This window comes from Serinus canaria, chromosome Z (genome assembly GCF_022539315.1).
Source record: "Serinus canaria isolate serCan28SL12 chromosome Z, serCan2020, whole genome shotgun sequence".
NCBI lineage: Eukaryota > Metazoa > Chordata > Aves > Passeriformes > Fringillidae > Serinus > Serinus canaria.
The window spans coordinates 73,296,047-73,307,077 of NC_066343.1; the positions used below are offsets into that span (position 1 = coordinate 73,296,047).

At 47.4% G+C, this 11,031-nt stretch overlaps 1 protein-coding gene across 1 annotated transcript in view; it reads left to right on the top strand.

The window, feature by feature from the left end:
- ARK2C (arkadia (RNF111) C-terminal like ring finger ubiquitin ligase 2C) overlaps nucleotides 1-7,083 on the top strand; it is a 54,486-nt gene extending 47,403 nt beyond the window's left edge. The window contains exons 7-8 of the mRNA XM_050987233.1: nucleotides 1,009-1,115; nucleotides 2,218-7,083. Coding sequence (XP_050843190.1) covers nucleotides 1,009-1,115; nucleotides 2,218-2,335 — 225 coding nt within the window. The 3' untranslated portion in view covers nucleotides 2,336-7,083. The remainder of the gene's footprint in view (nucleotides 1-1,008; nucleotides 1,116-2,217) is intronic.
- The last annotated feature ends 3,948 nt before the right edge of the window (nucleotides 7,084-11,031 follow it).

Here is an 11,031-nt window from a genome sequence, read left to right on the forward strand (position 1 = left end):
TTGCAGTCCCACCGCAGCAGGGGTGCTTTAATTTCTCGTGGGGCTCCTGGGGGCGGGAGCGGTGGCGTAGCTCAGCTGCCTGTTTCTCACTTCTAGGCTAGGAAGCTGCGGGCCAAATTTTCAAAAGGGTCTCAACCTTCTCCCACCCAGCGGGTGCAATTTCCCCCCTGTCTGCACCTGGTAAGAAAGTGCACACCACCAAGGGGGCTTGGTGCATGCAAACCTGCCCCATTCTGCATGCCAGCAGCTCTGCCCTGCGGCCCGGGGAGCCTTCTTCTCCCCTGGCTTCACCACGGGGGTCTCCTCTGTTGGAGCTGACCTCCCCACCCATGAGGAAATGGGCACATTTTTGGGTTGTGCTCAGTAGAAATTGGGAAGAATGCTTGTCTGAGTAGTAGTTTTTGGTGTTGGTCACTCTTGGCTGGAGGGTAGGGATGTTGCATTGCCCAGGCTGGAAGTGAGGTAACCTCCTGCTGCACTCGATTCTCATCACATCTCCAGTGAGCCCAGGAAAAGGACATGAATAGGAACGGATGAGTGGGGGAAGAGAAAAAGGGGCAGCTGACAGGTTAAGCATGGCCCTGTGGTACAGCATGGGACTGGGCCAGTGGCCAAGCTGGCATGGGGCACAGCGGTTGCCCTTCCTGGCAGTGGTGGCAACATGAGGTTTGGGGTCCTCTCAAAGAGAAGCCTTCAGCAAAGGAGACCATGAGGCCATCCCCACTGCTAGGAAGTGGTGGCGGGCTGTATTAGGGCAGCAAAGGACAGGATGCTCCTTGGGGTACTGCCAACAGCCTCACTGCTACCAGCCTCAGGAGGAGACATGCCAACCTGCAGCATGTTGGTGGCACACTCATCTCGCTGGCTGTTTTGGCTGGGCTGGCTTCCCCGAGCTGGAGGATCTGGCTGATAGATGGAGATCTCATTATTTATCTTCCTGCAACTGCCCAGGCTTCGGAGAGCATTAGAAGTGCAAGGTCTAACCAAATGTCTTTAATTTTGCTGCAGAGAAGACCACAGGAAGGCAAAGCTGAACAAGACGATGGCGAGGAGTCAGATACCGACGAGAAATGCACAATCTGTTTGTCCATGCTTGAAGACGGAGAGGACGTCAGGTGAGATCCTTCCATCCCCTCCTGTGCCTCTCAGTGTCATCTGAGTTGTGTTTATTTGGATTAATGTCTCTGTTCTTGTCCTGAGAAACTCACCTGGGCTGTTGTGGGGTCTGGGAACCCAAATGCTTTGCAGATGGACATTGGTATGGCCCATAGACAGGAAGAGCCCTGCAGCAGCAAGGGGGCCAGGTTTTTATAGTGTTCCCTGGGTTTGGATCATCTGCTTCCAGGCTGTACCAGCTGGCCAGGTGGCAAAGTGTCAGAGAAGGGTAGGTTAGACTGATCTCTGACAACCATCTGGAGCTTGGGGTCATCAACACCTGAGCCTGACAGATGACCAAAGTATGATGAAAAGCAGTGTTGGTGAGAAGTCCAGGAGAGTGGGGCTTGTGTCCAAGACACAGCTGCTTTATTGTAAAATAAGTAGGATTACTTTGGTCACAGAGAACCAGCCCCAGCCAACAGAACTCCAGTTGTATCTAACAGACATCCCAGGCTGCTCACTGGGTCAAATCCCTGCTTGAGACAAAGAATGGGGATAAGAAATTCAGCTATCATGGCTGAAGGGACTGCAGGTGAGAAGTACTTCTCATCCTTAAATTGCCAAGACAAGCCCTGATCCTTTTGCTGTCAGTTCTTATGGTTCAAAGTTCTCCTGTATCACAGGGGTGATACATGATGATGGCAGAGGTGATGTAGGTGAAACATGATCAGGTTCCCTGGGGACACCCAAGCAGGAATGGTGTGGGCCCACCTGACTGCTAATGTGACACAACCATGCAGAGCTAAGAGGCTTTGGAGTATAACCTTGCTCCTGAAACGTTTAAAGTTAGCAGCCAGCACAATTAATAACAGGAACAACTCAATTGAGGATGGTGTGTGGGGGTTTCTAATAGGCCAAGGAGGACACCATCTCCAGCCCACTGCCCTATGTGAACTGAGGTGCCTGGGAAAGGCTGCTGGACCTTGGTGGCAATGTTGTCACCACAGCAGTGTTTCCTACATTCAAAGCAGCCCCAGATGCTGTTTTTCAGCTCTTTTTGTTCCCTTGGACTTCCTCCACCCTAACACCTAAAAAACAGTGGTGTTTTCCTCTCTGCAGGCGGTTGCCCTGTATGCATCTCTTTCACCAAGTGTGCGTGGACCAGTGGCTGGCCACCAGCAAGAAGTGCCCAATCTGCAGGGTGGACATTGAAACACAGCTCGGCTCGGACAGCTGAAAAGACTAGCTGGATACACCATTTTCCTTACCAGGTCGTATGGCCATAAACCCTTGCAGCGAAATTTTTTGCCTTCTGAGCCATTTGATTGAGAGGGGAAGTCTGCAGGCATGGTAGTGAGGAGAAGGAGGAGGTGATACAATATCTAGCAGTAGGAGATATTGCACATACACGCAGGATACAGGCCCAGTGAAAGGGAGCTGGCATTCCCGGAGCTCAGAGACCCCGTGCTGCAGAAGATTTTAGTGTTGAATATGAAGGAACTAGTTATAGTTAGTCCGGCCTGTCAATCCTGCTTTTCATGGGGATTGTATATATACCTCTCAAATATGTAGAAACATGTTAGGGGTCCTTTAGCTATTTCTATGGATGGCAGCTGGAGCATGTTAGCTTAAGAAATGTTGTGTTTGATGCCCTACTCATCTTGTGGTGGACATGTTGCTGTTACCTAATTTGCACCAAATATTTTTTCATAGATTCCTTATTTTGGTGCCTGATTAATACATTGCAGAGGGGGAATAAAGAGGTCAAACGTCCCCATCCTCGGGGTGGGGGAAAGAGGAGAAAAAGCAAAATCCTGTTTACAGTCAGAAGGGTTTGTGCTCTTTGCCTCAGCCGCGTGTGCTTCTTTCCCTTGCATTTACAGTGTGTTGCAAATTTAGAGAAGCTTAATAAAAATAAAAATTGGGGATAAAATGAACGAAGCAATAGGGAAAAGCTTCGTTCCTGCTTGTCTGCTGGTGCTGGACACTTTCTGTAGCAGCACAGTATTTGAGTAGATGCTGTTTCTTTGCTTTCTGTATTTTAACAAAGTAGCTTGTCATATCAAAATCCAAGGAAGTTCTGTCTACATGATTGCAAGTGTCCGTGATGCTTTCTTCTGTGAGCTGTGTGGCGTGTTGGCTTCGCCAGCACTGCTCCAAAGTGATAGTTACGGGAGTCGGCGCCTTCCGCTGTCCTTTGGGGCGTAACAACGCCGGAGGGGTGCCGAGAGGTGCAAAACGCTGACTCTCTTCCCATTGCCAAAGCATCTCGTGATAAGGGGACAGAAGAAAACTCGATGCTCACAAGACACTGCTGAGACCATGAGCCCTTGGGTGTGGGAGGGGAAGGCAGGGTGGAGGTGGGGCTGCCGCTTTTGGGGGCCGTGTCCTGCCCCAAAGCGCGCACGCCTGCGCCCAGGCGGGCTTGTGTGCATGTTTCAGGCCGTATCCACACGGAGTAATCAGTGGCTGTTAAAATGAAACTTAATCACATTAACACTCAAAACAGAATTAAGAGGTAATACCCAAAGGAGTGAGCTGTTGCGATCCATGCTCCCCCTAAAAAAAAAAAAAAAAGATCTCAGCACACCAACTGCAGGGATTGGGCGGAAAACCCTCGGGAAAACCGGCATTCATAACCAAAACCTGTAGTTTTCTTTTTGTTCCTTTTTTTTTTTTCTTTCATACTAAGGGAGAAAGGAGCTGTAGAGAAGCAGCAGGGGAATTAAAAACATAATCTATTGAAAATGCTGGTGTGGTGGGAATGATTTCTGTCTCCCCTGAGCATATGTTTCACTGGAGAGAAATGCTCTCCCAAGTAGATTCAGTCATAAACTCTCATCTGAGAAACTGTAAGATTCTCATGAGCTGTAACTGGAAAACACCAACCTCAGAGGCACACAGAGATGTCCTTTTTTCCCCAGTGAGAGACGAGAGAGAAGAAGGGAAGCCCAACTTGAGGGCGCAGGAGCCTCTCTCATTTTGTGCCAAAGCAGGTGGGAAGGAGTGGAAGGAGGCAAATAGTGACATATAGGGAGCATGTATAAGGCTGTGAGGGTGGGGAGGCCCTGGGACAGGTTGCCCAGAGAACCCTGGAAGTGCTTAAGGCCAGGCAGGATGGTGTCTGGAGTGACCTGGTCTAGTGGAAGATGTCCCTGCCCACGGTAGGGGGTTTGGAACAAGATGAGCTTTGAGGTCCCTCCCAATCCAAGTCATTCCATGATTTTATGACACGTTTTCCACCCAGCACAAGTAACAGCTTCTTGGGAAATGTGGTGGTCCCAGCCCTGATGTCCATGGGTCAGGGAGTGGCCCATGGATACCTGTGGGTCTTGCTCCACCAGCATTGAAGCAGCATTACAAATAATACTAATAATACTAATACCATGACAAGCAAAGCAAGGTTTTGGTGGTAAAATACTCTGCGTAGGTTTGGTCTGCCCAGGTGTGTGACCTGTGGGGGAGAAGCAGGGAGAGCAACAGGGGGATTGATTCCCCCAGTGGGTGGGGAGGGAATGAGGAACACTTCTGGACCGTGTGTTTTCTTTTAAAGCCTATTAGAAAGTGTTACTATTTGCCTAATAAACAAGCACAGTTTTTAAAAAAAAAAAAAATTGATCAAGCTGAAAAAAAAAACCAACCAAAACCAAACAAACAAATAAACAAGCAAACCTTTGATGAAGAAAAGCACCAAACTCCCATGGTCTCGTGTGAGTGACTGATCCCAAGGTGCGTGAGAATTTACAGTGTCTGGAGTTGTATCAGTGTGTCAGGTTCCTTTGCGTTTAAATAATTTGTACAAGTAGGTTGCAAGTTAGGATGAGTTTAAAAAGAAAACAAACATCAACAACAAAATCTAGAAACAAAACATCAATAGTTTACAGGGTTTTGTGAGTTTAAATGCCTTATATTTAACAATCATAATTTATGACTAACTTGTAGATATTGTGGGTTCTAATTTAATTATTTTTATAGTTGTTTTTTTGCATTTTTAATTATAATTTATTTATTTAGAAATTACTACTAATTTTTTTTATTACTCCTATTACCTCATTTTTGCATTGTTTCTGGGAATGGAATGCTTTGCATGCATTGGTACTTAAAATAAAATTAAACAGGGGATGTGGGGGGTAATGCTTATCTTGTCAAAAACAGAAAAAAAAAAAAAGAGAAAAAAATCAGGGTGTGTGATTACAAACTGTATTACTGTGGTGCTGTTACCTTGGATACATTCCATAAAAATGCAAACCTTTGATTCTGTATGCTGTGACATAGTGGAAAACTGCAATATAGTGACTGTGTTTAGCACATATATATGAATATTATTTGCACTCATAATCAAACTCTGGTGATCCTTTCACTTGTGTCCTCGCGCATTGAAGGCGGTTAACGACGCTCTGCATATACCAAAACGTTTGGTTGTTTCTTGGTACTGCCCTGTCCCTGATGCCTCTGGTGATGCTGCTGCTGCTTGTGTGACCCTGCAATAACACCCAGCAGGCCCCCACTGCAAGGGGCAATGCATGCCTTTAGTGCAAGACTCTGCAAATTGTGTCAAAAGCCCAGGAAGGAAGCCCAGGTGTGGTGGCTCTGTAATTTTTGGCATCTGTCAGTGCTTGGTGTGGCTCTTTTCACCCTCTGTGTGTGCACCCAGCTGGGATGAAAGAGTTAATAGGGTGAGCCTAAGCTTGGAGGCAACAGAACTGAGGGATTCAATGCCGTTTTTAGGGGTTGACTTCTTTATTCAGAGGTTTGGAAGGCCCTGGCACCGGTTTCCCAGAGAAGCTGAGGCTGTCCCATACCTGGAAGTATCCAAGGCCAGGTTGGATGGGGCTTGGAGCAACCTGGTCTAGTGGAAGGTGTCCCTGCCCATGGCAGGGGGTGGAATGAGATGAGCTTTAGGGTCCCTTCCAGCCCAAACAATTCTGTGATCCTGTGACACCAGGTCTAGCTGAGAGTGGTTGGGATGGACACGGGATCCATTTGCCATCTCCTTGCAAAGCCTGCCATGGGCACTGGCTGTAACCCAGCTCTGACACATGCATGGGGCAGAAGCACTTAACACTGATCTTGACCAGTTGACTTCAACCCTCCTGTACAGGAGGGAGCCTCAGTTTGGAACTTTTTAAAACAGTGTAGAGCTGGGATCTGCCCCAGAGCCCTCCTGCCCCCAAGACGGGGGTCAGACCCAAAATGACATGGCCAAGCATCCCCATCCCACCGTGGCTGCACCACTCTTGCAATGCATTGCCCTTTCCCCAAAGGCTCCTGAGTATCACGAGTTCCAGCTTTGCCAGAAGGTTAGAGAACCTCTGATAACATTTTAAGCTTTAAGCCATAACCATGCTCAGTCAGTGCAGACATTTAGCCGTGTACAGGCAGAAGTGGGGTTTTGATGCATGTGCTCAGCCAGTAGGCATCCTCCCCACAAAAAGGCTTTGGATGAAATTCTCAGTTGGGTTAGAAAGGCACAAAATCACAGTACCTTAATTCTTTTCTCTTTGTCCCTTCAGGGTGCTGCGCTGCTTTGTTGACTTTGCCTTACCCCAGGTTTTAAACCTGTCTGTGTTTTTTACCTTGCTGCTCTGTAACACTCCTCCCCTGTAGCCTGGAGCTGTGATTTTGAGCTGTGTGGGGACTGGGGGGTTGGTTGTCCTCCCCCACAAAGTCACTGTAAGAGGGCTAAGCAAAACAAGGAGCGAATAAACAAAACCCCCTCTCCTTTAATGACCCGGGCAGGTGAAAGGATCACCCACATTTTTGTATTCCTACTGCTGTTCTGTTGTGCTGTGCAACATTTTGCTACATAGACTATTTTATAGAAGAAAGCTAGAAAAATATTTATTATTAATATTAAAGCAATAGTGCATTGAAGAAATGGAAAGACATTAGAAATTGTGGAAATGCTTAGATTCACTTTTGGTGGACTTTTTGTACTTTATTTATAACTAATAAAACAAACCGCATTGCTAACTATAAACCTGTGCCACGCAGAAGCCACCTACCAGGGCGGTCACTTGGTCTTTATTTACTGCTCATTTCTGGTTTTTTTGGGTTGGGATCAATTCTCCTTCCACTGCTTGTGTCTCTGATGTGCAGGAGAAGCACTGCTGGGGTATAAAATGCTCTGCCCGTCTGGTTTGCAGAGGCTGCTGGTGGCTGGGCCCCATGGCAGAGGTGAGGTGAGGCTCTCCACACTGGGCACATCGCTGTGTGTGATGCCCTGTGGCATCAGTTTGGTCATCAGGCATCAAAACTGCTATCTAGAATTTCAGAAAATTGCCTGTTAAAGAGAGATTTCTCCTCTAAACATATCACACAGTGCCTGTAAGGTATTTCTAGCAAGTCCTGCAGAGGTATCAACAGATTCTCCCACCCTCTCTCCTGGTGGAGAAGGATTTCCTTCTGTCTGGATCTCTAGTTTAATAACTAAGGAAGGAGAAACTAACAGGAAGGAAAAAAATCCCAAACCCTTCAAACTAATCCAGGTACATTTGAGGGTGTTTTCAGTCCTTTTTGCTACCCATTGGAGAATCCAATGGGTCATACACCCAATTTTGCATCCTGCAAAATCCATTCTGTAGGTCCTCCGGAGCTTTTATTTCTTCCCACAACAAATGGTGCCAGTCTCTGCTCCTGCCCACTCTTGATTCAGCTGCTCCTCCTGAAAAGCTGAGGCCAATGCCCAGCTTTGACTGTGTGATTAGACTTAAATAAGCCTTGGAGACAAGTGGCTGCTGATCACAGAGATTTGGTTCCCGTAGCTGAAGGGAACTGCCGGCTCCTGCAGCATCCATCAAAAGACGCATAAGGGATGAACCGTGTTCACACCACATGAAGCTCTTGGTACAGGAAGCTTTTGGAAACTCAGAAAACAAAAAACAGTTAAAAGTGACCCGCTGGTCCAGCTGGGGAAAATGTCAGTTTCTCGCTGAGATCCTGCTGATGTCCTTCAAAAGGGTGACGCTGCTGAGAGAGGTGCTGCAGATGGCAATCGGGTTTGTTTTGGAGCTGGCACAGCAAAGGAGCTGCCACAATCTGATAACAGCCCTGCTGAGCGCAGAGCCTGCCTGGGGAGGGAGAGTGACTCTGCCCATCACAGCACAGCAGCATAGACCAAAATGCAACAACTTTATTCACTGCCAGCATCTGCTCTCACTGCAGCTGCCCAGGGTCGGGAAGTTGAGCCCTTATCCATTATTATCCAGTGTTTTGTGGTGTCTAAATCTGCAGCTGGCCCACAGGATGCAGCTCAGAGTTATACAACCCCATTAATAATTTTTTTCTTTTTTTTTCTTTTTTAAAAATTTTTTTTCATTTTAGCTCTTTTCTAGTTTAGAATTGGCCTCTAAACATAAGGAAGCAGCAAGGAAGACTATAAGGTATTTTCTACATACAGAATATAAGATTCTTGTCATCTCTCAGTCATTCCCCCTTCACAAGCCTAGGGTTCATGTAGGCATATGATGCTACCAAAAATGCTTAGCAACAATTTTAAAGAGATTTGCAAATAATTTTCTGTGTCCTGCACCAAGAGGCAACTGGTCTTTCAGCATGAAACACTGCTAAGTACTCCTTGCTTATGCTTGTTTTCACTGGCAGCACCCAAGTGCTTTAGTAAACCTAAATTTGGTAAACACAGAATTTCATCAGAGTCCCAAAAATGGTGGAGAACACAAATACAATGGGACAGCCAGGTTTTGAAGACTCACGCTGAGTACTACCTATCTTGTACTTTGCTCTTGCTTCTTATTTACATTGTTGTTTTAGGATGAAGTAATGTGCATTAAAATGCCACCAATTAGGAAATAAAGTGGAAAAAAAAAGAAGGTAGAGGTTGGTGGTGGGAGCAGGAGCTTTGTATCTGCCCAACACACCAGCTTTGGGCTGCTTGGCCTCCATAAGAAAAGACTAAGCCCTGCAAAAGGCACAGGACTTGGAAAATTTTGGCTTTTCTCCTCCCTAGATCTCCACTTGTCCAAGAAAGCGTTGACTCTAGCAGCTTAACACAAATTCAGCGGCTGGAAAAACTCCACTCTTGTCTTATTACTTCTGTAGCAGCTGTTGCAGCAACAGAGGGATTCCCCCGAGTCAGGGTGGAGCTGAGCTTTGCACTAAGGAGGGGCTTGTTTGAAGTCTTCAGTGGAGAAAAGCAGAGTTCTTTCATGCCTTGCCAAGGTTGCCTTCCTGGAGTCAGTGTGGGTGCTGACCCTCTATCAGCAAACTCTCCTTGGCCCTTTCCAGAGCCTGGAGCTTTTGTGCTGGATAAGCTTGCCGAGGGACGGCAGGTGGCCTTGATGACCCCAGGTATCTACAAACCCAACTCCCACCTGGTTTGGTCATCCTGAAGATATTAATTCCTGCTTCAGCTGTGCCTCAATCCATGTTTCTAGCCTCTTGCCACCTGTGATTTCCCCAGACATGAGCACATTTTAGATGCAAGGTAAGAATTTATCTTTCCTTCTTACCCCAGGAAGGGATGGTGTGTGGGTCAGGAGCTGCCTCACTGCTTCCCAGGGCTGGAATCATAGAAGAATCCTAGAATCACAGAGTCATCATGGTCTCACAGAATGGTTTGGGCTGGAAGGGACCTCAAAGATTCTGTTACCCCCCTGCCATGGGCAGGGACACCTTCCACTAGAACAGGTTGCTCCCAACCCCATCCAACCTGGCCATGGAAGCAAGTACCAGTGGAGTGGGCTTGCCCAGGGGATGGCAGGGGTTAAACTGATGCTCTAAAACCAGCTTTCCCCTCATCCTGTACCAAGCAGAGGGTGACTAGAGTTAGCTGGAAATGCTGGGACTACAGCACTGTACAGGGACAAACTCCTATTTCACAGCAGCACTCATTTGTCTGAAAAGGAGCCAAACTTCTTGACAGGAGAGGTTTTTTTCCATAGTGCTGGTTAAACCTGGATTAACCTCCCTCCTCCTGGGTGGGAGGGAGTGCAGGAAGATCAAAAGCCTGACCCTTATTTTGCTTCAAACGCCACCTGGGAACTGCAATGACACTGTGCAAGACCAGCAAACCCAGATGCACCAGACTCCACTCATGGTGGTGCCTGCTGCGGGAAACAGAAATCCAGAACTTCCCTGGAAGGGCTTTAGTAGGTTAGGAGCTTTCAAATACCTCTGAGCAATCAACAGCATTTCTAAGATGCTTCTGTCTCCTGTCTCTGTATCACCAGGTTTGCTGGGCCTCCTTTGCCCATGAAGAGTGAGGGACTGAGCAGTGGGATAGTCCTGCCTCGTGGCCTGGCACATCCAGGCACGGTCCCAGCAGAAGCATCATCCTCAACCCAGGAACTGCTGGGGTGGGTGGGCTTGGTGGGTTGAGCACACTTTTGACCCCTTTGATTCCTACTCTTGCAAAGTTCTTGCTTAAAACCAGCTTTCGGGAGTGGGAATGTCCTCTCCAGGCTGGGCCAGGAGGAAGGTCCTCATGGCCCAAACACCTCCCTTTTTCCTCCTGAGGGTGTGTCCTCCTACTTTGCATCCTAAAGAGAGAGACAGGGCTCCAGGAGCAATGATTTAGGAACAGATTTTCTTGTTAGTACCTGTAGAGGTGTGAGTGCCTGGGAAGAGCTCATTAATAGGAGCACTGGCCCTTACTGCCTCTGGGAAATCCCTTCTCAGCCTCAGAGAAAGACAAAACAGCAATCCTTATTAAAGGAAAATAAAAGTTAAAATGAATGGCAGTTGCTCTGAAACAGAGCTGGCATTCAGGCCATGTAGGGTATGATTATCCTGAGTCAGCTTTGAATATAGTTAGCCCAGCTTCCTTGCTGTGGAATTGATTATCTGGAAGGTCTTTTGCACTGGCAGCTGCAACCATAGATCTCAGCTCTTGGCAGAGTTGTAGGAATTCAGCCAGGGAGCAAAGTCGGCCCTGGAGGGGGAAAATGCTCACAGGGTGGAAAACATCACCCAGAT